Source organism: Tiliqua scincoides, chromosome 8, assembly GCF_035046505.1.
Source record: "Tiliqua scincoides isolate rTilSci1 chromosome 8, rTilSci1.hap2, whole genome shotgun sequence".
Lineage (NCBI taxonomy): Eukaryota > Metazoa > Chordata > Lepidosauria > Squamata > Scincidae > Tiliqua > Tiliqua scincoides.
This window is the reverse complement of record NC_089828.1, coordinates 1085616-1112630: the sequence shown is the minus strand read 5'-3', so window position 1 is coordinate 1112630 and position 27015 is coordinate 1085616. Positions and strand designations below refer to the sequence as shown.

The following is a 27015-nucleotide window of genomic DNA, read 5'->3' as shown; positions in this document are numbered from 1 at the left end:
TTTAAAAAAAAGCAGAATGGTCAAGTTGTTTTAATACTGTGAATCTTTACTCAACACTGCGCCCTGCTGGGAGGTCACAGTCACCACCATCAGGATTTCCTCTTGACTTTTTCATTTCTGTGGTCTGGGCTAATTGCTTCCAGAACTCAAGACAGTGCCCCTCTTGAAGCCCCTCTGGTTAGGTTTGTCTTATTGAAAGTCACGCCACCCACCCACACCCCTTTCAAAGGGACATTCCACATTTGTTTTCATTTTTAAAAAGCTGTCCTGTCTTCCCATCTTTGGCTTCATGAAGTCCTGCTTCTTCAGCAAATGATCTACTAAACGCAAAGTCTACTTGACAGTGTGCAGCACATGAGGAAGCCATTGTCAGAACCAAGAGCACTATGGGTTAAAAAAAATGTGGCTTCTCAGAAGGGCTTAGATTACTTCCCAGTGAGCCATACGCTGCAAATGTGATGAGTATTTTACGACTTGGAAGGCTCACCATGTAAAACACCCAGTCTCCAATACTTGGCATCCTGAGAAATCTTATCACACTGGTGGTTAGAGAACTAGGATCTCAGCTGTGGATTTCATACAAAGACAAGCACCTTCCATTTTTGTCCTTATGGCTGTGAATGCAAGCTGGAAAGCGTGTGAGCAATGGCTGGTGAAATCTCAGGAGCCAAAAGAAGTGAGTGATCAGATTTCCCAAGAGGAGGAAAAGGAGGTATGCTACTACCTTGTTCAGCTTCTTGCCCTTCCCTGTGACTACCCAGGCAGAATAAATTACTTACTGTTATGTCAATCTGCTTGCAAAAAATGAAATGGTTGCAGAATTCAGCTTTTTTTTAGGGCAGAATTTCAACTGTTTACAAAGAGCATGAAGTAGACACAGCTTTGTTATGACTTAGGCCATGTTGAGACTATAGACCTGTATCGGTTTTAGGGCACAATCCTAACCAGGTCTACTCAGAAGTAAGTCCTATTTTGTTCAACGGGGCTCATCTCAGGAAAGTGTGGTTAGGATTGCAGCCTTAGATTACTTTAACTGTCATAGCCTCCATGGTTCCACAAGGGTGAATAATTTTCTGTTAGAGGTCCTTAAGCCGCTGCACTGAACTCTAGGACAGTTGCTCAGCAAGACAGCAGTTGCTTTGCCTGCAGAGGGTCATAGGTTCAAATCTTCCTAACAGCACCTCCAGATGGGGTTGGGGAAGACCCATCTGAAAGCCTTGGGAGAGTTCCTACCAGTCGTTATAGACAATACCGAATTACACAGACCTGTGTTTATTCCTGTGGTCACAGACAGAACTATGGTTTCTGGGCTTCCCCAGGGAGAGGGAGTAAGTGTGAAAAACAGCTTAAGTCTGCAGCATGGTCAGGCTCTTAGGGGAACATCCCTGATGCAAGAAGCAAGGGCCCTGACATACAGGGTCACTCTTAAAGTGCAGTGCTGGGGAGACCCACAGGAACTGAGGGGACCACAACCTGGCAGCGCAGGTAAGGCAGCCACCCCCAAAAGAAGCCAGTGTCATCACATATTTCTCAAAAGTAAAAGTGAAAGACAGATAGGAGAAGCAGTAGCAAGGGCCAGCCCCCTATTCCAGGGAGCTGCTGGCTCCATCTACAAAAAAAAGTAATAAAAATTGGGGAACACAACACCCCCATTCTAATGCCCCAGGCCACAGAATTCCTATCATGGCACTAGAGAAGAGAGTGTTGCAACAGCAAGCCTGTAGGTCCAGGGAAAGGCGGGGGGAGGGGGGAAGAGAGTCTGGTTCTCCACTCAACAGTCCTCTTGTCAACTGAAGACTACTCATCACAGCCCAGGAGCTCCACACGCAGCGTGATGCGATTGTGCCAGGATTCAGGCAAGATACGCACAAACCGGGCATAGAAGGGGACATCAAAGATGTTCATCTTGTGAGAGTTGTTGTCATAGTTACCTTGGAATATCTGCACGGGGTAGGAGGAGAAAATGCCACTATTAGTGCAGATCAAAGCACCATCTCTCACCCTCCCCACAGGAACCTGCCTGGATATTAAGACGGTCCTCCGAAACCCAGCTGCAAAAGGGGCAGAGTCACTCCCAGATACACAGGAAGGAAGTGGATCAGCCACCTTTTCAAGGCTGTTGTGAAGATTACTGCTGTGTTCTGACTACTTTAAACATTGAGGATTAGGGTGGTGAAGTGGTTTGCTGGGCTGTGCAAATTTCTGCCCAGTTGAAACCAGCCAGGTCTCTTCAAGGCCAAGCCCTCAGTGGACAGCCACTAGAAGCAACAGGAATCTCCACAGTCTCTCTGATGGCCCAATCCCATCCAACTTTCCAGCGCTGACACAGAAGTGCCAATGGAGTGTGTGCTGCATCCTGACATGGAAGGTCAGTCATGGAGGCCAGAGGTGCACTTTCCCTGGGGCAAAATATGGCATGAGCCCTGGGCACCACCTGGAGAGGGGCATCAGAGCATACGCTCCAACTGCTTCCCAACTGCAACTGGAGTCCATGCGCCCTCATGAAGTCATGACGCTGTGTCGCCCTGAGCACCAAAAGCCTTGGTTACCATCCTCCTCCTCAAGGAAAGGGAACACTTATGCCCTTACCTCAGGGCTGCGTGGTGGACAAGACTGGCCCACAGAGCCCAACCCTATCCAACTTTCCAGCTGCGGTGTAGGCACAATGCAGCCCCATGGTAAGGGAACACATGTTCCCATACCTCGAGAAGGCCCCAGTGACTGCCCCTCCACCACAGCACTGCAGTGCACACCCCACTAGCACAACTGCACCAGCACCAGAAAATTAGATAGGATTGGGCCCACAGTCTGTTGTGAATCCTGTAGAATCCTGCCCCTGGAGCACCTTGGAGGCAGAACCAAATACAAGTTCAATCCATACATACATTTCAGAAGCAAACAGTCTGGTTTGGGGATGCAGAGTCAAGCTTTAAAACAAAACAAAGCCCTATTTTTCTAGTCCTGTTTGGTGTCCCAATAAGCTTAAAAAAGGCCATGCCTGCTGAAACCTCAAACTGTTCTTGAAAAGACGGGACGGGGAGAACACGAGAACTTGAGTGACTTGGAGGAAGGGGAGATTAAATGCAATAAAAATGAATGAAACCAGGAAACAATGCACAAACAGGAAGGGGGAAAAACAGAACAGTGCAACAAAGGAGAATGCATGGAGAGATGCGCGATTTGCATCATAGCATATTGAGGTCACAGAACTGCTCTGTTGAGAACTGGAATTGTTTCAGCACAGAGGACTAAACAGTCCTGCTCCCACCAACCCCTCAGAAGTCGTCCACCAAATCTACCTTGGTGTTGTTTGTCCAGTTGTCCTTGTATAGAGTCCAGGACTTCCCATCATCGCTGTGGGCCACTTTGTATGAAGCCACATACTGGATATATCCAAAGTCACGTGCCCCTTGTGTGATGAGCCCGGTCACCTTCTTCGGTCTCTGAAGGTCAATCTGCAGGAAGCAAGGAGCATGGTTTCATTTGTAACAAGAAGAAAAGGTGCTGGGACTCCAGGCTCTCACTATATGAAACCCCCCCCCCCCCCAAAAAAAATCCTTTTATCCTCCAGTTCCTCAGGTGTGTTGGGTCTGATCAACCTTTCAAGGCTAAAAGCTCTAACTCAATAAAGGGGTTCAAAGCAAATTTTAAAAAACCCATGTAAAAAAATAAGCAAATTTGGATGTCTGTAAAGTTTAGAGAGGTTTCCCCACTGCAGAAATCAGATTTTTTTTGTCTTGTACTAGTAACATTATGGGCTCAGCACAGCACACGCAATAGGAATATGGGTGTCAAAGAAGCACTAGAAGCAGACATCAAGCCTGGACAAGCTATCCACAACTAGACAACAGACCCTTGTGAATCCCGGACAAAAAGAATGAACATGTAGACTGTGTTTTGTCAAAACTGGGACATGCAAAGCAGTCGTTTTCCTGCGCAAGACCATTGGTCCATGAAGCTCAGACTTCAGGGTTTCAGAGAGGTGTTTCTTCTGAACCGAACCTGGAACTGTCGTCATTCAAAGCAGGTTCTCTACCACTGAGCAACAGCCTCATTCCCAGCTTGAGACAAGTTTTTCAAAGCAAACACTCAAGTCCGGCTTAAGGCAAGCAACTTTTCTTTCAATTCGGACAACCTGACTCTATTTTTAAAAAACAGGGTTTAGTCTCTGAATCTGTGCAGCCTATTCATAAAGCTGCTGAAAGGTTGAAGAACACCTGCCTCTCCCTGCTCCACCTGCCGCCACCCCCTGCACACACACAAGCCAAGGGTTCAAGTTACCAGTCCTCATCATCCCACCATTCTTCAGCCCCACTCCCTTCTTCCACGTGGTACCCGCCGGGACGCACCTACCTGAAGCCACTCATCCTGCTTGTTGTGGAGGGCAGCCCAGGCATTGGTCTTGCCCGTCTTGTCAAGGCGGGCATAGTATGGGTGCCACGTGAATGCATCAATGCCCCATGTCTTGTACACGCTGGAGGCTGTGATCTGATTGTCGGAGATGAGGTGGGATTTCATGCCCAGGGGCTCCGAGCAACCTGCCGTGTTGAAATACACTGTAACACAACAGTTTATAGACACAGTGAAAGGGAAGAGTCCAGCAGCGAAACAGGCCCACAAACAAACAGTGCTAAGCAGAAGTGCACAAAGCTGACAAAAAAAACAGTGGTTTTCAAGACTTTCTACCTTGAGAAAACCCCTGCCACACTGACTGGTCTGCCAAGGGCCCCACATCTCCACAGAACCAAAGGATGGTGCAATGATTCTGGGAAGTACTGTTGGATCTAGAACCCAATCTACACATTACGTGGAATGAGGTGAAAGAATTCTGGACTGTTCCACTTCAGACTGCAGGGGAGAAGTCTTCTTTTAGGATACTTTCCTGTGCAAAACAGACAGTTAACTGCCTGTAGGAGATGAGCACATTGGTGGAAAGATTTAGGGCAGACTTCTCCCCTACGTGGTGGTTTAACTTATGCGGGATATTTTTTGCATAGAAGAGGACTTAAAACCTTTGAGTCCCCACCTGCAGTCTGAAGTGGAATGTCCAGAATTCTACCACTTCAGCTACTCCACCTAATGTGTAGGTTGGTCTCTACACAAGAGCCCCCCTGTGGCAGAGCAGACTGTACCACTGCAGAAAGGAGAGTCCACTTCCAAATGACTCCCCCATGTAAGAAAACCCCTGCAAATTGAAAACCTGCATACAGGGGAGAAAGATTCCAGCCCAGCCCTTTTGTCTGTGATGCTGGCTTTCTATATGAAAAGAATTTCTGGCCTTGCTAGGAGAACATTCAGAGAAATGTGATTCCTCCCCACAGTCCAAAGCAGCGCAGCCCATCACATGTGCAGACCAGGACTTAGTTCAAGTAAGGTGTGCAGGTTGCAGATCTGTCGGGCTGCACTGCTGGTTTGCACAGAGTTCACCCTAGAGCACACCTAAGATCTGCCTGTAGTTATATATGGCCAGTGAACACCAGTCCCAGTGAGCAAGTTGTCTTTCAGGGAAGTTTGTCCACTATTACTGCCCTTCTCATTGAGGGGGGTAACAGAGTTTCCACCCAGGGCTCCCCAGAGAATGCACAGCTTGAAAACCACTGTTCCAAACACCAGAGGACTCCCAGTGATGCAAGCAGCAATCACAAGTCATGCTTTTCTAGGGCAAATGTGAAAACCAGTAAGTTGGTCATTCTGACCTCTGTCAATGGATAATTTCACCATTTGATCTCCCTGAATCCACATAGTCGTTTTGATTAACCACCCCCTTCACATGACTTGTGTTGCCTGAATGAATTGAATTAATTGCCTGAATGAATTGAAGTTGCTAGAAATTCAATTAATAAGCCCAGCTTGTCCCAGAGAGTGCGCCAAAGACTTCCAAGAAATGCACATTTCTAATGCAAGAATTTGACAAAGGAAGTTTAAAAATACAAACAAAACGGCTAAACTGTGGTTGGAGAATACTAATTAAAATCACAGCATGTTCTATCAAAATTTGGATTGCAAGCTCCTCAGAGCAGGCATCTCGCTGTTGCACTGCTCTAGGAAGTGATGCGTGTACACTGACAGCGCATGAAAGCCACAGCTGAAGCAGTAAGCAGCTTCACAATTCCTAGCACTGTCAGTAGGTGTCGCTGTGGTTTTCAGTACGGAAGTCTTTACATTTTGCCAGTAGACACGTCCTCCTCTAGCCCACAGGATGCAGCCTGGTCATGCCAACATTTGCCGGTTCTCACCAAGGGACCCCAATCCCAATACAGTCTGGCTCGTCTAAGATTAACCTGTACATGGCTATTTTGAGTGGCAACCAGCGGTAAGCACCAACAAACCTTTACATCTGCATCATGCCCTTATTACCAAAGGCAGCTTTTCAATTCAGTGCTGGTGAGGGTGGCATGTCATCTGAGCCTCCTGTTTGCTTTCCAGTGGTTTTGAATGGCTGCATAGCTCCTCCATGGCCAAAAAAGGCAAACTAAGAAATGGCTGGGTTGAAACCTCCCCCCCCCTTCCATTTTTGCAGATTTTCAGGGTGGGCTCACTGGTTTTCCTCCCAGTTGATGGCTACCATTTTTTCCCCAGAATGCCTTTCAGGATTATTCTGCATCAAGACATAAGAGCATTCTATGAGAAACAACGGCAGTTGCCTTGCCTTCCAAAAAGAAGCACCGGCAAGTTTTTGCCTCCACCCCTGAAACACAGGCTCTCCCCCTCAAGAAAATGGGAGATGATGCCGTTTTGCCTCACGCTTCACTCTCAGCCTCCCAAAAATCTGCCCAAAAGTTCAGCCCAGCCCTAAAAAAAACAGGAAAAAATTGTAGACGTGATGCAAATATATTCAATTTGAATTATTAAGGTATAGAAATGCGAACTTTCTTAATGCAGAGTTTTATCATTGTTAGTGTGAAGCAGAAGAGTATACAGCCTTGGCCTTTACCCTCCACAGAATTAGGCCAAAGTTTCATTCTACCACATTGGCCTAATTCTCATGGTGAGTGCCAAAAGATTTTGAAAACCAGAAGTCAGCAATGGCAGCAGCGTCAGCTATGCAGAATCTCCCAGGAATAGGAGTTGCCATCATTCTGCTTTTTCCTTGACTTGCCCAAACCTCCATTAAAATATTAAGCATTTCAACATGGAAGCTGGTTAGGTAAGTCACCGGAATGCTGCCCTCTGATTATCTGCAAAAGAAAGATGGTGCTCTGCTACCCAGGATGCCCAGACCAATGAAAAGCATTTACCGTTCATCTCGCAGCCAATCAGCTCAAAGCGCATGGTGCAAGCCCTGCGGCAAACCACAGGGTAGATGCGGATGTACTGTGCTGTGATTGGGGGATTGAATAGATTGGTTGCTGCACTGTCATTGTCCACATTGCCTGAGAAAACCTGAAGCAGGAAAAGAGAACAAGGGGAAGGAAGTCTTGGGATCAGAGCTGAAGGGCTGGTACACGTTTCTTCCCAGTCCTGCATTTGTCTCAGAGGTCTTCTGGTCAGGCAGTTACTGTTTATTATAATAACTTGTCTTTAGGGTTTTTGTTTAGAGGGTGACTAACACTAGCGCAAAAAAAAAATTAATAAAATCAAACAATTTAAAAAGGAAAGTCTGCAGCGATTAAATCAGAGGAATCATACACACACTCTGGCCTCGTCCTTTCTTCCACACCCCCCCCACTGCAATCCCATGTATCAAAAATTCCAGTTATCCAAAAATCTAAACTACAGAAAGCAAAATTGTTTACTGCGCTCACATTTAATTTAGTCCAACAGCAGGACTTAGACTGCTTGGAACCAGAATTTTGCCAAAAGTACATAAGAACATAAGAGCCCTACAGGATCAGACCAAAGGCCCATCTAGTCCAACTTCCTGTACCTCAGAGTGGCCCACCCACCACATGCCTCTGGGAACACACAAGACAACAAGATACCTGCATCCTGTTGCCACTCCTTGGCATCTGGCATTCAGGGATAGCCTACTTCTCACAGCTTGTAACCTGGGATGGACATTTCCTCCAGAAATCTGTCCAATCTCTTTTTAAAGGCATCTAGGCCAGATGCCATCACCACATCCAGTGGCAAGGAGTTCCACAGATTAATTACACTGTGGGTAAAGAAATATTATTTTTTGTCTATTCTGACTTTCCTGCCACACAGTCTTAGTGGCTGTTCCCTGGTTCTAGTGTTGTGCAAGAGGGAAAAGAACAGCCCCACTCATAATACAGATTAGGAGCTTGGCCAAGGGCTCTTACGAGCCCTTCGCGAACCACTGAAGCCATTCCAATTACCCACAAGAGCACTTGCAGCAAGAACCCTCTGAAGATTTTTAACCAACTCTTGTTGAAGAATTTTTTTGTCTCTCTGTTCATCTCCTTGTTACTAAATGCCAAATGCCTTGTGCTTCATGCAGAAAGTTAGAACAACTGATTTGAGTTTTGGATCGACTTTGTGGCAGGGCGAGAGAAAACCATTTCAGTGCAGGGAATAAGGAATGCAATATGCTTCTAATTATCTGGCTAGCCGGTGCTTGTAGAAAAACTTCAGGAATGTCGGGACTCACAAATATGCAAACAGTTTCCCATACACCTGCAAATCTCAAGTGGAAGCCCACCTATGAGGGCAAGGTGAATTAAACTTTATTAGCTTCTATGTGTGAGCATACTTAAAAGTTTCTCACTCTCTAGCAAGGAGGAGGTGGAAGAAACTGCAGTCATCTGCAAAACACTGGGGTAGGGGGAACAGCACTGCAGAATGTGGCCTCTTCTGGGATAGTCGTACGAGAGTCTGCATGGTGTAATGAGCCAGGATGGTGCAGTGGTTTCGATCTGCGCTTAAACTTGGAAGATCCAGGTTCAAATCCCCTCCCAGCCATGAGGCTTCCAGAGTGACCTTGTGCCAATCACTACCTCTCAGCCTCACCTACCTCACAGGGCTTTTGTGAGGATAAAAGCAGGGTAGCAACTATGTACACCCTGAGCTCCCTGGTGGAAGGGCAGTATCAAAATGTGAAAAATGAATAGTTAAAGTGCTAGGTTAGGATTGAGACCCAGGTTCAAATCCCCATTTGGCCACAAAAATGAGCTGGGTGACCTTGGACCGTTTGCTACTTCCCATTTGTAAAAGGGTAATACGATCGAATAGTAGATCCTTGATTTCCTACTCTCCTTTGGTCTCATACATCCCGTTATTGCCTCATTGCTCACTTTGTCCTGATCCCGCTCTTCGTCCTTGAGGAATACAAACTCATGTCCATTCAGGCTGTAGGCCACTTTGTATGCTCGGACGTATTCAGCTTTACCCACACGTCGTGCCCCTTGCGTGGAAATGCCAGAAATCCTCATCCTCCTCAGCAGGTTTGTCTGGGAAGACGGAAAGTTGCACAAAAGAATTACTCAATACTGGCTGGGTCAAAATGACAGACCTCTATGACCGAACACCCGATGCTCATGGCTGTTGGTCTGGCAAATCTGGGTGCCACCATCTTGGATCTCATGAGATTTGTCAGCATCAGGGTAACAGGTAAAAAAAACGAAGCACAGGGTAACAGGTAAAGAGGAGCCAACGGGGACATCCCGCAACACTCATGTGAGTGTGCTGCAATGCGCTAAGGCAGGAGTCTCCAACCCCGGCCTGGGGCCACATGCGGCCCACAGCAAGCCTCTTTCTGGCCCACGGGCAACCTCTTGTTCCCTGAAAGCCTCTGGCCCACTCAACTGAACATGACCAGAACTGTGCTCTGATTGTGTTCTGAGGGCCAGAGAGGTTGAATGAAGGAGCCCATTCATTCATTGATTCACTCATCTAAGTTCCATTTCTAAGTTATTTATTTAAATTTTATATCTAAGTTTTTTTTCTGGCCCTCCACACCACGCCAGATATTTGATGCGGCCCTCTGGCCAAAACGTCTGAAGACCCCTGCCCTAAGGCATCGCAATGCGCACTTTGGGAACCCCTGGGTTAGGCCAAAGGACTCTGATATCTTAAGGAAGATAAAAAACACTGATACCATAACCTTGTGCATCTTATCATACACCAAGCAACACCACATCCATGCATGAAAAAGACTAAGAATTAACTAGGATACTATTTTTGCACCAATTAGGACTAACTGGACAAAGCATATCCTGGATCCCCTACTCCCAGTACCGCCAGTACCTGAATCCAAGGGTTCCTGTCATAATTGCTGGAGGTCCAGGCATTCACAATCCCTTTGTTGTTGAGGCGAGCAAGCTCCGGACCCCAGCGCTGCAGGCCAAGAAACCCATAATGCACAGAGGAAGCGGAGATCTGGGTATCCGCAATGGCTCTTGACTCCATGCCCAATATGTTTGCACAGCCTGGAGAAAAGGAAAGGTTATCAACTCAAAAGGCAGCAACAAAACAGAATGAAATAAAAGTGGGAGCAACAGAACATTCTCTTATAAAAAAAGAAGCCAGACACATTCACACACGCAAAGAGGGCCAACATCCTCTGGACAAATACTGTAATCTTCAAACCATTATCTTCCCGGTGTTCCCAAGTTTAATTTAATTAAGCCATCCTTCAGAGCTCAGGGTATTCCAGAACCCTCTTCTATTCAGCTGGTGGAAACCCATTTGCTCCTTCCTCCTGTACACTTTACCCAGAAATCTTAGAATCATTTTATGCCCTCTGGTTGCCACGTGGCTAAAATATCCACCCCTATCCGCATCACTCAGATACTTTCAACCAGACTTCAGAGAAGTCCAGGAGGCAGAATATCCCCATCGTGTATGTGATGTAGAATCCCATTTTCAGGAAACATCCTGATACACCTGTTCTCTCTTTGCGAAAAACTCTGGCCAAAACCAATAAAGAACTAACTGATAGAGACACCAGTCTCTATTAAATGAAAATTGTTGCTATCAATTAAAACTGTCTCCCACGCATGGGTGACATGAGAGTGTGCTGAATTTGTCCCCAGAAAACAGCAAATGAACTGTCTCTTGCCCACGGTTTCTTGAAACACTCAATGCTTCCTACCAAATGGACAAGCATCCAGTGAAGTGATTTAAGGAACATTTCTATCTGCTAGCTCAGCAATTTTTAACCAGTGTGCCACGGCACATTGGTGAGCCACAAATGGCCCACAGGTGTGCTGTGGGAGTTTGGGGAGGGCCATTTAGGGCCACTGAAGGATCTGAGTCCCCCACCAGCAGTGCAGTGTGCCTGATCAAAAAACCAAAGGTGTGCCTTGTTAATTTTAGCACCTTATCTGTGTGCTGTGAGATGAAAATGATTGAAAGTCACTACTCTAGTTGCTTCTTCCCACCCCATTTCCCTTCCAGATTCAAAGCTAATTGTCCCCACGGGCTGGCCCCAAATGGGCGTGCAACACTCCTGTCCCCACGCTTGGTTGACCAACAGTCTCAAAGCAAGTTTTCATCTCCAAGGGCATCCTTTTGGAAAAACACATTTACTTATGGGGAAGAAGTTCAGAAATCATCCATCCTAAGAAAAGGGTGTCCATCACATTTCATTTCGTAGAAACACACATACCGATTTTTAGCTTAGCAACTCTCTAAGGATTTGGGCCAGGTCAGCAAACTTCTAGCACAGCGGCCTGAAAAGATAAGCACAACTATCTTTTGGCCTATTCCCTAAATTGCCTATTTGTGTGGTTGATCTCTCTGTTTGCCAAGGCAAAAATTAAAATAAAATCGTGCAAATGGCCTTAGCTGGGGGAATTCTCAGCAGCGTTTGAAGGCTGGGCGCATACAAAAGTAGACGCTCAAGGAAGTATTTTGTGTTTCATGATTGCATTCTGAGAGTTGCCAAATAAAGTCACCAAAGTGAAGTTTTCTTTGAGGAGTTATTTAGACAATGAGTTTTGCTAACTCTTATCTCACCTTAGCCTTTAATTTCTTTACTAATAATAGGGTTTCTGAAAGGCTGAAGCAACACCAGAAAACAACCCCCTGAGGGCACACTGCAGGATCCCACAGCTATCTGGACCAATTTCTCTTAAGTGAAAGCAGTTGCATGGTAATTATCTCAAGCATGCAAAGGTGGGTGGAATTCACAGGATCCAACAAGCACATGCTGACCTGGGAGTGACCTAAGCAGAGAAAAAAGGAGCTGCAGGAATCTCCTGCACATACAAAAACTGACTTAGCAAACTTTGAAGCAACCTTCAAAAAATTAGATTGGTGCAGAATTTGGACAGCCTGGGACAGAATTTTGAGGGCTTGGGAGGGGGTATATGTATGGAAATCACACAGTCCTGAGTAGACTTCTGAATTCCATGTGTCGTGGCGAGGCCTGGAACCAGCATGCAGAGTCCCTGGGCAGTTATTGGGGCTCCAGCACCACACCAAAGGACAAAGCAGATACCTGCTCTCAAGCCCCCATGCAGGATTGGGACTACAGTAGAACCTCTTTAAGTTGACCACCCAAGGGACTGGAGGAAATTGGTCAACATAGGGAGGTGGTCAACATATGGAAAAAAGGCATTTAAATACATATTATGTTTAGCTTCCAGAACAACAAATGTAAGGCCAAGTTATTATTTAGATTGGATTTTTTAAAAGTTTTATTGCAAATATCAATTGATCCTCTTGTGATGCTTACTATTTATATCATCTATATCTATATCAAGAGACAGAACAGCCCACAATCAGCGTTTTAAAAAAACCCTGAAAATTCATGAGCTTAAAAAAAATTGTAAGTTAAAAAAATACTTGGTTTCATAGCAGACAGGCGGACCAATGCTATCCCTTGCCAGCCCACAGCATGTAGCAGAGCCCCAACAGCTAAAAACAAACACACACTTTTTTACTTAGGCTGCCTGGCCTCCACTGGGTCTCCTCAGATTCACTAAATGCCAGAAGGTGTTTGATATGATCTCTCAGTAAAAGCTATTGAGAAAACTCCACGGTCAGGGAATAAGAGGACAGGTCCTCTCATGAATTGGGAACTGGTTGAGGACCAGGAAACAGAGAGTGGGTGTCAATGGGCAATTGACAAAAAAGTGGACAGAGGTGGAAAGTGGAGTGTCTCAAGGATCTGTCCTGGGACTGGTGCTTTTCAACATCTTCATAAATGACATGGAAACAGGGAGGTGGACAAGTTTGTGGATGACACTAAACTTTTCTGAGTGGTGAAGAGCAGAAGGGATTGTGAAGTGCTCCAGAAGGATCTATGCACAAGCAACCTCATGTCCCTCACAACTTGGTACATGTCCAGGTACAATCGGCAGCCAGCGCAGGTCTGTTGGCTATGTGCAGTGTGCCCACCTATAAAAACCCTTTCGCACACGCTAGCAGGCGTAGGGGAGGGATTGTCACGTAGCTTCTTGCTTTTCCAAGATGGAACAAGCCAGACAAAACACAGGCCCCCAGTATCGCATTCAGTGGGCAACTTATGGAGGGTAAATTAATACTCTGTGCAATGGTCGAAGTGGTCAAGATACAACTTACGGAGGTGGTCAATATAAAGAGGTTGGTCTCCCGTAGAGTATATGCAGTGTCTGTCTACACTGTGAAAATTAGGTCAACTTAAGGAGGTGGTCATTACAGAGAGGTGGTCAAATTTGGAGGTTCTACTGTAGCTGCTGTTTGACTGACAGCTGCCACCCCCCCTCCAACATGTACTGGAACAATGCATCTGGCAGAAGCAATGTGCAGCGGAAAATGGCAGACATGAGTCTTGGACTGCCAAGAAGAGTAAAAAAGTCCCCCCATTACTACCCAGGCAAGCTCTCCCCAAAACTTTAGGAAGGTCAGCTCATGGAGGAGAGGGCACCAGTGGACACCTTGATGAAGGAACCCCTCGTACCTGGAATCGGTCCTGGCTACAGACAGAAATCAGCCAACACTGTCAAGTCTGGCTGGGGCACCTGGGAGGCCTCTGTTGGTAACAGAACACTGGACTAGATTGGCCTTGGGGGATCAGCTCAAGGTCCAACTTAGGTGCTTTACATTATTCCCCTCTACACCCACCATCATGGCTAGAAACGTACGGAGATGGCAGTTCTTCCCCAAGAAGCTTGAAGGGCATTTGCAGGCATAGTCACCAGCCAGATCCAAGCAGGTACCTCCATTCTTGCACGGCTGTGAAGAGCATTCATTCATATCTAGGGCGAAAGGAGAGGAAGAGATGAATCGCTCCCCTCAAATGCATCCAAACCACCATTCAGTTAAAGACGTCTTTGTACACATTTTCAGGGGATTTAATTGCTCAGCTGAATCTGCATTTGAAGAGGCATTCTCTCTTGCACTGGAAAAAAGAAGGAATACCTTTTCAGGGGGCTACAGTCACTTTCTTGAAACTTGCAAGTACTTGTATGGAAGAGGATGAACTGGTTTGTTTTAGAAAGTGTCTGTTTGATTAATCAGAAGGTGCCAATCAGTTGATTAAGCACTGAAGCCCTAATCTAGATGCTAGAGCCTTCACATGCCCCCCTCCCCAGTCCTCCCTTCTCTATCCCACCCAGCAATGAAACCCCTGGGCAAATTCAATGGAAGATTCAGAAGGAATCCAAAATCTGCTATTCATGCACGACCTACAGTGCAACTCTTGCTGCAAGTGCAACTACTGAATCAAATTCCAGACTATGGGAGCCAAGCAAGCCTCTTAAGAGTTTGTGTTGGCACAAGGTTAGCTGAGCTTCACAACTCCGATCAGGATTAACACAAATTGCAACACTGGCAAATGCTACAGAAAGGAACACTAAATCCAGGCTAGGACCCCAAGCTTCAGGGGCCAGTTTCAAATCAGCAAGATTAAATTTTTTTAAATGAGTGAGGCTAAGAATTAAAGGCACTTCTGCTAATTTATTTGGGGTCCTTCTTGATTGGGGTGAATTGAGCAGGTTCCACTAGATAGGGTCCAGTTATTCTTCTAAACCTATAAAGCTCTCAGAGACGCAGCCAGTATTATCTACTCTGGACAGTGATGGATCCCTAAAGTCTCAGTAGAAAGGGAGTTTACAGCATCTGAAATTGCTTTTAATTGGAGATGTCAGTGATGGGAGCTGGGACCTTTTGCCAGCAAAGTATGTGTTCTACCACTGATCTATGACCCTTCCCTGCTTCTGTCTTCCTCTTCCTCCTTGCCACCACACCCCAATAAACCATCTCCAGGTTGTCTGCATGCATCCCCCACTCTTTCCACAAAGCCTCTTGAGCTCAATAACCATCTTGCTCATTACCGAGAGGCCCCATCAGGAGGGAGACTGTCTTCAAGCCCTGTTTACGAGCCTTCCCAAAGCTTGTCACTGCCACCCAGGGCTAGAAGGGACTTTGGCTCCTCTTGAGTTAGCAAGAACTCTTCTTATGCTTACAACGCCATCATTTGAAGCTGCCTTCTGCTGAGCCAAGCCATTGGTGGATCAAGCTCAGTATTGTCTGCACTGATGGAAAGTGGCTCCCGGATTTGGTCTTTCCCAGCCCTATCTGGTGATGCGACCAGGTACTGAACCCAGGACCTACTACATGCAAAGCAGGTATTCTGTCACTGAGCTACCACTACACCCATCTGTCAATAAAGCTGCCGCACACTCACTATTCTGGCAGTGCTTGCCATCATACCCCGACGGGCACTTGCAGACATATTCGGTGAAAACGTCTCCTCGATTGGGAACCTCCTGACACACGCCATCGTTCAGGCAGGGATTGGGGTGGCAGGGGCCTAGGGAGATACAGAAGAAGTCAGATGTAAAGTGGGAACAAAAGACTGCTGCAGACTTCTGCTGGAGCCAGCTACATAAAAGAGAAACTCAGATTTAAATTTGCCCAAGGCAGAGTTACACCCTAAACACATTATCTTGTTCAGCCCACTTTGCAGATAAATAATAAGGAACTTATAACCTACAGCTCATCAGTAGACCATGATTGAGATTTGAATATTATTTCCAAACATAACTGAATCTGATTTCCAAACGACAAGATTTCCATGTTATTGATGTGTACTGAACTCATTCGCTGTTGGAGCCACAATGAATATTATGTGTGCTTAAAAAAAAAACAACTGTAAGGTAAACACAGGCTGAAACCTTACTGGCTGTCGGACCTCTAATTTCAGTTGACTGAAAGCACTCCTCAGAAACTGGCTGGCTGTCAAGACGTGATGGAATGTTCATAAACATTCCAGCAGCTTACAGGCTCACAAATGTTGCTAGTAGTCAAAGCCTATGAATAGCTGGGGTTGCTTGCTATTGGTAGGAAGGAGAATAGGCAATCCTACTGAAGTGTTGCTTAGCTGCGCTACTGAAATGTGCGCACGAGAATGGATCTGAATGGCACATGAGCGGGGCGACAGAGGGCATGTGTAACCACACATTCTCATAGGTTTTCACTTTAATATTCTGTCCTTCGGTTCTCAGAAAGCATGCGCTCTCAACACACATACCTTTCTCGGTTTCGTTGCAATCAATGCCAGTGAAGCCTTCCGCACAGATACAGAAGAATGGCGAGTCAGTGATGCCGGTGAGGCAAGTCCCTCCATTCTGACACCTGTTCACGTCACAGAGGTCACCTGTTAAATCAAGAGTGCAGATCAATGGAAACAGCAGTTGCCAAAGCACTGGACCTCCCCAGGCTTTTTAATCAGCCAAAAGAAAACCGAGGGAGAGAGTGATGGTTTATGTAAGTCAGTATCCCTTTGGGGTAGATGATGTGTTAGTCTCATTTTCCTCTAACTCTGGTAAAAATTTCCACTGTAAAAATGCTTATATAATTGTCAACAACTTACTTCCAATTTCAAAGTATTCCTGGTGCTGTTTCTGATTATTAAGTGTAGGAGTGGCAGAGTTTAACAAACAAGTTTATCTGGCAGATCATAAGGGCAGCAAAAAGGGGCAACTGTGCAGTAGCCCAGATCTTGCCCATGCAAAGAGGTACTGAGAGAATACAGCATTGAGGAGAGAACAGAAAACAGCAGTGACTGAGAATCAGCCTCTTCTTAGCTGCAAGAATAATTGTGGGGTGGGCTGCCCAGTCCTGCACGCAGCAACCATCTCTGGAGGCACCGGGACTTTAAAAAAGAAAAGTTGAAAAGTTCTGAACTACACTGACCAGCAAGGGTCTTTCCCAGCGCTGCCTGGAGATTGAACCCAGGGCCTTTGGCATGCAACAGAGATGTTCTACCACTGAGCCACAGCCTCCTTCCTGGTGTCATTTGCTTTGACACTTATGAGTGTGCACTTTATTAGTACTGTACCATAAAGGCCTGACAAATGCACCTTGGGAATCTTGTTTCAAGGACTGCCCTTCTGAGTTGGTCTTTTCATATTTACAACTTCTGTTAAATATTATCCGTTTTAGCACAGGGCACCTTTCCTTCTCACCTGCTTGTTCATAAAATGCACTGTCATGTGTCTGAGTGATGCAAAGGTACATACAAGCATGTCTGTACTGGCCCCGAGAGTTCAGAGCCTGTGATCATCTCTCCCCCTTGAGAAACCTGTTCCCTGACACTGACAGTCCTGCAGGTGCTAAGAGCAAGCATTTCTTGCTGCAGAGGGGCCAAGTTTACCATTCCAAAAATAAACCCCTGCTCCTGCGTTATCTGGAGGGGGAATTAAGGAGCCTAAAGCATACTGTCCGGATTGGGAAATGCAGCCGTCATTAGCTTAAGCTACTCCTAGGAGTGTTATTTCCCGTAAATCTTTTTATAGATGAAGTCTTTGGAGTTAATCTTGCTCCCTGCCACTGCACAGCAGAAAGGGCCAAGCAGAGACAGGGCTCCAATGGAGAGTTCAGAGGTACTTGCAGGGTTCCCATGGCCAAGTCTGAAAAAAGCAACAGAACTTGGGCACTGGATCAAGTCACTGCCTGTGCTCCTGCCCTGCCTTTTTCAGGATGACCTCATCCTCCATCAATGTGCTGCCACGAGCCACAGTCAGGGAGGACAGCGTGACCACAGGAAGAAGCAGAGACTATTCTTCCCAACTGACTCAGCAACCAAGAGGTGGAACTATTTCACTGCCTTCATCCACTTCCATGCCCTTCTACCCCCACTTCCCAGACTCTCAATGGCAGCTCTAAGCAAGACCCCATGAAATCCCATATGCATTGATGTCCTGCCCTCCCTCCAATGAGCTCAGGGAAACATGCCCAGGTTCTCCTCTCCCACCTTTTCCTCCTCACAAGAACCGTGAGCAGTAGGTAGGTAAAGAGATGATGAGTGGCTCAATGGCAGAGCTCAAGTTTAACATGCAGAAGATACCCATTCCACTTCCTCGCATTTCCAGGTAGGTTTGGAAGAGATCCACAGACAACAGATGGACTAATGCTCTGACTCAGTTAAAGCAGGTTGATACAGTCAGCACTGCTGCTTGGAAAAGCTAGAGACCTGTTCTGTCAGAGCACTGTCATATGAAAGGCCTAAAATCTCTTCTGAGCATCAGTCACACAACTTATGTTAACGTAGATGACCTGTGCATGGGGTAGAGCAGGGGTCTCCAAACCCGGGCCAGATGCGGCCCGCGGCCAGCCTCTAATCCCCTGAGAGCCTCTGGCCCAGTTGTGTGATCAAACACAATCAGAGTTGGGCTTGTGGAGTGGGGGACTGGGGGTCCATTTAAGTGTGTGCTCTATTTCTTGGGCTGTGTTCGTTCTTGGAGAAGTCATGGACATTTTAGCCCATTCATTTATTCATCATCTAAGTTCCATCTCTGATGTGTTTATTTAATTTTTATATTTAATTTTTTTCCAGCCCTTGATATTGTTCCAGATATTTTTTGCGGCCCTTCAGCCAAAAGGTTTAGAGACGTCTGGGGTAGAGGATGGCTTACTGCTTTCTTTGCAGACCAAATCTCTATGCCCTGAATAACTGAATCATGGGTGGAAATAATCAGGTGAAGCCTTCCCCACTGCTCCACAGTGGGGGGCCAATTCAGACAATGTTTTTGACCCTGTACCAGCTTCACCCAGTCCAGGACGTGCACACTTTCAATGGACATCCTAGCCCCGGACACTTTCAACATGGACATCCAAGCCCCTTTCCTCAGTTCCTGGTTAGTTCCTTTAATCATGTGGGGGAGTAGTTCATTGAAACCACTAACTTACATGCGCTCCTAAACCTCTTGGAGTGCATGAAGGGCAATTCAGGTGAAACTATCCCAAAATACAAGGAACTCACACCAAAACGGAGGAATGGACTAGGATGTTTCACAGCCCAATCCTATCCACACTTTCCTGGGAGTAAACCCCATTGATTCTAATGGGACTTACTTCTGAGTAGACATGCCTAGGATTGGGCTGTAAGTCAATGAAGGTGTCAACCCAGTGGGTGGCAGAGGTGAAGAAGGCCAATTCCATGTCCAGGATCTCTGAAAGAGGGATTGAGAATAAAACTGCCAATATTCTATTTTGGCACTGTACAAATCAATGGTAAGGCCACATCTGGAACATTGCATATAGTCCTGGTTGCCATATCTCAAAGGGGACACAGTGGAACTGGAAAAGGTGCCCCACCAGGGCAGGAAAGGAGTGGGCTGTAAATCTATCAATCCTTAAAGTGTCACAAGACCATCTTTTGCTTGCTAAGACCCATTCTCTGCATGTTTACTCACAAATCAGCCCCACTTATCTTACTGATCTCAGTGGCATGAGCTCTCAAGTAAATGCACACAGCATTGCAATCCAACATGAGAACTAGTCTATAATAAGAAGTTCATGTGCAACTGTACTTACAGGTTCTTCTTCATGTTGTCTTTTCCTCATCCATCCCCCCCCCCCAACATGTTGTGATCTTTGTTATCTACTATGTATTTAAACCCCATTCCATTTGGCTCAGATAAATGAACAGTAAACAATGGAAAAGGAACATATTAAGCAGGAGGGATTAGAAACCATTGTTTGTTCTGCCAGGGAAGCATTGCTTAATGATTGAAATGAAAAGTCCTGTGTCAGGACTCCTAGTTCAGAACCTTCATCCATTTATCACTTTATTCACCAACATGGGTGTAAGGAAATTGGATGAGCAAGATGACCGTAACCAAAGGGCTAGAACACCACCTTGGTTTTGCAGAACCTGGAATTCCCTGAGAATTCCAGGTTTGATTTAAGTTAGCCTAGCAAGCTTCTGGTCCTCATGAATGCACTAAATCTCATTAAGCATGCCAGTCACATTTGCCAAGAGCTGAGGGAACATCTGGGGCATTAGATAGTGCTTCCAGCAGTCATGAAATGTAACATACTGACTACGTGGAACCCCCATATACAGTGCAGTGTGCCTCCGAACACCCACTAAAGAAGAAGAAAGGTAGGAAAAGGGTATTGCTGTTGGGTTTCTGCTTGAGGAATTCCCAGAGACAACTGGTGGGCTATTGCGAGGAAACAGGGTGCTGGACTAGATTCAACAGGGTTTGCCTTATGTCATGTTCTTATATAACAGCCAACTCAACTTTATTTGTATATAATGTTATATTTCTGTTTGAGGAAATAGTTTGCTCCTTGAGGAATTACAGCATAGAATGTCCTGAACCACACAATGAGACATCGGACCATTCTCTGGAAATGGACCCCCATTTCCTGCATGCTCCCAATTCCTCTCTCTCCCCTCCCCATAGAACTCATGTTCTCCCCAAAACTCATGTTCTAAGCTGCCGCACAATCTCCAACAGAAAAAAAAACCCCAAATTCCTGCCAGAGAAAGTTTTGATTCATTGTAGCAGTATATGCCCAAAGTCTTGGCAGTGACCAGAACTACTTTTTGGGGGAGGGGGAAGTTTACTAACAAGGAAGTGGAGGACAACAGGCTTATCAATGCCCTGTGTGCAAATTCCTTCTTCTAGCCTGCTGCCAAGTCCCACTGCCACAGAAACTGCTCATCCCACACCTATGTTTTGCCACTGGGATGGGCAATTGGCACCACTTGGAAGTCTAGATTTGGCTCAGAGGCTGCCAAATGCTGACTCTGGATGATAAACAAAACTGTAACTTGCAATCAGAGGACACTTTGAAACCAGAGATAGCAGAATCTGCTGGAATGTTCTCCAAGGCAGAACTCAGTCTAAAACCCAACGTCTCTTCACCCCACTACACTGTAAAAAGAGACTCAATGGTGCTGCCTGTCCAGGAGGGTTACAGAAGTTCAGGCAGAAGCGCTTAGAGATCTGGGCTTGCTTCAGATCTGCACTGTACCTGTCACAGCTTCACAGTGGGGCTTTTAAGTCCTCTCCTCTCTGCTATCCATCAGAACAGTGTGCACCATTCTCTCCTTCAGTAGGTGTCTTAGGAACTAACTCCTTGTATAACTGAGCACTGCTTGTCCTCACGGCTCAGAGCATGTTTATTCTGCATTTTCTCCAGGGAGATTAGGGCAACATACATGGTTTCAGTCTTCCTCTCTCCCCTGTATATTCACAACCCTGCAAGGAAGGTTAGGCTAAAACAGGGGTGTCAAGCATAAGGCTAGCGGGCCAATGTGGCCCCCAGAAGCCCCAGAAGTTTCTCTGCCCCCCCCTTATAATTGGGCTCTCTTAAATCTTGAAATTATGAATAAAATTTGCACATTTTCTCTTCTGTCTCTTCTATGTGAGAACCAAGTGCTTATTTCTGACCATCATCTGTTTCATGATGTCACTTCCAGCCCTCAGCAGGCACCATGAATGCTATTTGGACCTCTTTATGAAGTGCATTTTATGCCCCTGAGCTAAGAGATATGGCCTGCCCAGGATCACCTCCTGCACAAGCCTATGCATGTCTATTCAGAAAAGGGATAGTCTGTTCACTATTGGAATAGTGAAGTGAATAGTGAATAAAAGAATAGTGAATAAAGGAATGGTCTATTCATACCAGGAAAGTGTGTTTAGGATTGTAGCCTGATTTATTTATGTATTTATTTTAGAGATTTATATTCCACCTTTCTGAAGGACACTCAAGCAGCTCACAATAAAAACATTATATATATTACACACACACACACACACACACACACACACACACACACACACACACACACACTAAAAACAATAAAAACCTGGATCCAAAATTAAAATACATTCAAAAAGCGCCATGCCCCCTGGTGTCAGCATAAAAGTCCTCCCTAAATAAAAAGGTCTTAAGCCTCCGCCAAAAGCACTCTAAAGAGGAAGCTGTTCTCAATTCCATGGGGAGGGAGTTCCATAGATGGCGAGCCACCACTGAGAAGGCCCTTTTTCGTGCAGCCATCCCCCTCACCTCCACTAGTGGCAGCACAGTTAGAAAGACCCCCTCTGATGGCCTGAGATGATGGGTTGGATTGTACAGAAGGAGGTGATCCACTAGTTGCAGCACAGTTACAAAGGCCCCCTCTGATGGCCTGAGATGACGGGTTGGATTGTACGGTAGGAGGCAATCCCTCAAATACCCTGGACCTGAGCCATATAGGGCTTTAAAAGTCAAAAGCCTTAATGAGCTTCATGATGAAGCTCACAGACTCAGGCCACATATCCTTCAGTCCTGTCCAAGTCTATCATTCTAACCACCAGGCCAGATACACACAGAAGGTAGATGGGCATCTATTGGTAGATCTCTGGATAAGTTGCAATAATTTGGAAAGAATTTCTGACAGCCATCTGCAAAATCAACCAACATTCTTGACCTGTCTTCTGCCAACTCCCACAGGCCTGCAAATAAAACTAAGACGTTCTGAAACACTGAAATTGCCTCCCTCCTAAAACCGTCTCTGTATAAACAAAGACATTCAGTTGTTTTTTCCCTTCTCTCCCAACTTCCCACCTACACAAAACAGGGAATCCAAGCTGAACAGAACCAAGGACACAGACCTAGCATCAACTTCAGAGTTAATTTGACTCAATTAGAGTCTCAACTTGACCTCACAATCTCCTCTTGACAATAAGGTTCAGCCATAGATAATATAACAGGGCCATTCGAGCATGTGCAAAGTGCTTAAGACATGGAAAAACTTGACCAGGCGGCCCATATCTTGGCAAAGCTTTCAGGTGAGAATTTAAGAGTCACTGTATTAGAACCTAATAGAATACCTAACTAATATCTTCCACGCTCATATACAAATACCTACCGTAAATATTCACGTATAGTACGTGAAATTTTTGCCAAGTAATCCAGCTCCAATTCTCACTTCGCCTGATCTCCGGGTCAATCAGAGGGCAGAGCCTTTCAACTCTGAACCATTTCCTTTCTCAGCTGAGCTGTTGCTCAGCTCAGGCAGGCCCCTCCTTAGTTGCTCTAGTTCCTTTCCAGGGACATTCCAGCCAAAGCTAACCTTTTCTTCTCCTTCCTTCTGCTGCGGCTTGGTTCTGGTTCTGGTTCTGCTTGGCAAATGCTTGCAAAGTCGGTCTGTTTTTTGAAACAGGATGGGACCCTCCTTCCCAGGCACCATTCAGTGCACCATTACTTAAGAACAACACCCATAGAAAGCAGTGGGTCTACTTCTGAGTAAAAAGGGTTGCAAATATCTCATCTCTCTGCTGTGAATTGAATTGCACAATCTCAGTTATGGGTTGTATGTTGTATGTAGAGCTTCTGGGCAGGCACCTTAAAGGTGTCTTTGATTCATGGTTCTCCTCATGTCCACCTTAAAGGTGGATTTGATTCATGGATCTCCTGCAGTGGTTCCCAACCTTTTTCACTTGCATATCCCTTGGCAGCCCATTTCCATGAATTGTACCCTTCATATTAGCAAAGTGTTTGTAATTAATAATACAAGCCCTCATCTCCTCTCTATGAAAACCCAGACTTCATGTATTCATCACATATTCTCTCTTTTTATCTGTTTGAAGAACAGAAGACTCTGCACTGTTTTGCACCAGAAGTGTGGTGAGAAATTCTGGGTGATTGATCACTTTTCATATTATGTTTCAGCTTTTTTACTATGCTGGTTTTCAATCACTGGTTCACAGATGAATTGATGACCCAAAACTAGTTATTGGTGGGGCTTTCACAGCCAACTAGCTACCTCCCTTCCTGCCTTGCAAGGCATTCTGGAGCACGGCCTGCCTTTTTCTGCCATTATTTCATTCTTTTTCAATTACCCCTAAAGGTCCTGTTGAGTGTCCCTGGGAATATGTGAATACCAGGCTGGGAACCACTGTTTTACTGGTATGTAGTTTACAGTGCACTTACTCTGATAGTGTTTACAAAAAGGTGGTGAAGACCAGAATTAAAAAAGAATAAAAATGTATCTTAGGATCTTTTATTATGTTTTTAATAAATTAGAGACTACAGTCCTTAGGTAACAATTAGTGGTAGGTAGGTTATTTTTCAGGATCTGGCCTCGGGTAAAATCAGACAAAACTATAACAGACACCCCCCTAAGTTTAACCCCTGACTTATCCGAGAGTCATAGAAAATTCCATGATTGTTGGCTCAAAACCTGCCCTCAACTTATCTGTGGGGTCGGCGAGTGTCTGCGGGTGCAAACTAAGGGTGCAATCCTAACCAACTTTCCAGCACTGGCATAGCTGTGCCAGTGGGGCATGTGCTGCATCCTGCAGTTGGGGGGAAGTCACAGAGGCCTTCTCAAGATAGGGCAATGTTTGTTCCCTTACCTCAAGTTGCATTATGTTGGTGCTAGAAAGTGGGTTCAGATTGCACCCTAAAACTAATACCTTCCACGTTCATATACATCCCACCTTATATGATAATATGCAGCTGTCCAATACTAAGTCAAACCCTTGGTCCATCTAGTTCAGTACTGTAAACACTGACTGGTAGCAGATGTCTAGGATTGGAGGTGGGGTCGTTCCCAGCCCTACCTGGAAATGCTGCCCAAGATCAAACCTGAGATCTCAGTATGCAAAGCAAGTGCCCCACCACTGAGCTATGCTCTTCTCACTCCTTCCCCACAGCCTCCAACAGAACACTTCAGAGATCTGTAAAACACCCTAAATCAATTAAGTGAGAGAAACACACTATCTTTCAGTGCTCCACCACCTTCAGTGCTCCATTTATTCACTGGGAAAGGTGAGATAAAGATTATTAAGCAAAGGACCAAAGAAGCCAGGAGTAGTATACAAAATCAAAAGGAAGACAAATCAGACCTGAGCACCTCAATAGAACATTATATTGTTGCAATGTATTAACAAAACAATAACAAGTCAGAGTAGATTACTGCTAAATTACCAGCGCACACCCACACATCTCCTATGGGATGTACACAGGTCCCATACTGCCAAGTTAACAGTTTGGGGCCATGTCCTCCAGGCCCATTTCTGAGCTCCCTAACCAGAACTAGTCTTAGCCAGGGTTCATTCAGGCTCTAATGCACTCCCTTTCATGTTCTCTTTTTCCTTCCCAAGGCTCAGTGCTGGTTCTTGGGGAACAATCATGAAGAGAAAACTCCAGAGCATGCACAGAGTGCCTTTCTCGCACCAGCAAACCACTATTCATTCAGTGCCTTGGCAAATATATAGCACTTTTGAACAAAACCAAAGCATGAGAGATTACAACAACCCTGTAAGGTAGGTCAGCATTAAAATCATTAGTTTTATTATTTATATTTCAGGATTGTTGGACAATGGCAATGCATTTTTAAAAATCAATATTTTTTTGGCTGCAATCCTAAAGCACTTATTAAGCACTCACTAAGGAGCATTAGGTGGGCCGCTGTGAGATACAGGAAGCTGGACTAGATGGACCTATGGCCTGATCCAGTGGGGCTGCTCTTATGTTCTTATGATCAAGTCCCAATAAACGTAATGGGACAGCAGAATCCTATGCAAGTTTACTCAGCCTCCCACTATGTTCCACAGACAGGCTTACTTCGAGGAAAGCGACTAAGGCCCAAATTCTAACCCACTTTCTAGCACGGGCATAGCTGTGCCAATTGGACGTCCGCTGCATCCTGCAGTTGTGGGGGGCACTCACAGAGACCTTCTCAACGTAAGGCAATGTTTGTTCCCTTACCTCGGAGTTGCATTGCTGGAAAGTGGGTTAGGATTGCGCTTTAAGGCTGCAATCCTATCCATGCTGACCTGGGAGCAAGCCCCATTGACTCTAATGGAGCTTTCTTCTGAGTAGACATGCACAGGCTCGGGCTCTAAGGCTGCAATCCTATCCCTGCTGACCTGGGAGCAAGCCCCATTGACTCTAATGGTTGGCAACCTTCAGTCTCGAAAGACTATGGTATAAGCCTACAGCACCTGATATTCCTAAGTGGTCTCCCATCCAAGTACTAACCAGGCCTGACCCTGCTTAGCTTCCAAGCTCAGACACGATCAGGCATGTGCAGGGTACTGACTCTAATGGAGCTTTCTTCTGAGTAGACATGCACAGGTTCGGGCTCTAAGGCTGCAATCCTATCCCTGCTGACCTGGGAGCAAGCCCCATTGACTCTAATGGAACTTGCTTCTGAGCAGACAGGCATAGGAAGGCTCGGACTCGAAAAGACCACAATCCTGCACGGGAGTAGGTCCCATTAAGTGGAATGGGGCTTACTTCCGAGTAGACCCGGCTAGCTTTGAGCAAAGTATCCCGGACCAAGTGATCGGAGACTGGGAAGGGTGAGAAGCCTCGATGGGCAAGCAGATGGAACCGCCACCCACCGAGGAGGGGCTGCCAGGAGGAGGAGGAAGAGCTCCGCCGGCCACTTACCGCTCGCAGCCACCAGCAGGGCGAAGAGCAGCCCGGAGCCCAAGCAGAGCCTCCCCATCGCGCAGCCGGCTGCAGCTCCGTCCCGTCCCGTCCGCTCCTGCTCAGCTGGTTCCCCCGCCCGGCTGTTTTGCTCTCCGCAGGGATTACACCGCCGATGAGTCAACCGGCTCCGCGGCCAGCCCCGCGCCACGTGCTCTGGCGGTGCGGCCAATGGGGAGCGCCTGTGCGCCTGCTGGCTCCGGCAGCCCCGGGCGGGGGCGGCTGGCTGCTGGGTCTAGTGGCGTAGCGGGGGGGAGCGCTAAGTTTGGCCTCACCGCAGCGTGCAAGGGGCCCCTCCCCTTCGTATCTCCCCCCCATGGCTCCGAAGGGGAGGGGCCCTGCCAAACTGAGCGCTTTGTCCCCCCAGCTATGCCACTGCGTCTGCCTAGTTGTGTATCTGGCTTGGGGCTGAGTCGGGGTCTTTCCTGACCTTGCCGGAGACCCCCCACCCACCCCCGTCCT

General features: G+C 46.3%; 1 protein-coding gene across 2 annotated transcripts; it reads right to left on the bottom strand.

The window, feature by feature from the left end:
* Positions 1 to 26684, bottom strand: MFGE8 (milk fat globule EGF and factor V/VIII domain containing). Of its 2 annotated transcripts, none has more exons than XM_066636056.1 (10): positions 26515 to 26684; positions 16361 to 16486; positions 15515 to 15640; positions 13971 to 14084; positions 10147 to 10328; positions 9195 to 9350; positions 7239 to 7383; positions 4354 to 4556; positions 3300 to 3455; positions 1 to 1941 (listed from the first exon to the last, which is right to left on the bottom strand). In XM_066636056.1, exons 1-10 carry the CDS (start codon positions 26570 to 26572, stop codon positions 1798 to 1800), a joined length of 1410 nt encoding a protein of 469 aa, XP_066492153.1. In that variant the 5' UTR covers positions 26573 to 26684; the 3' UTR covers positions 1 to 1797. The 2 variants fall into 2 exon arrangements, with proteins under 2 accessions (XP_066492153.1, XP_066492155.1); XM_066636058.1 differs by having other exon boundaries at positions 4354 to 4538.
* Between the last annotated feature and the right edge of the window lie 331 nt (positions 26685 to 27015).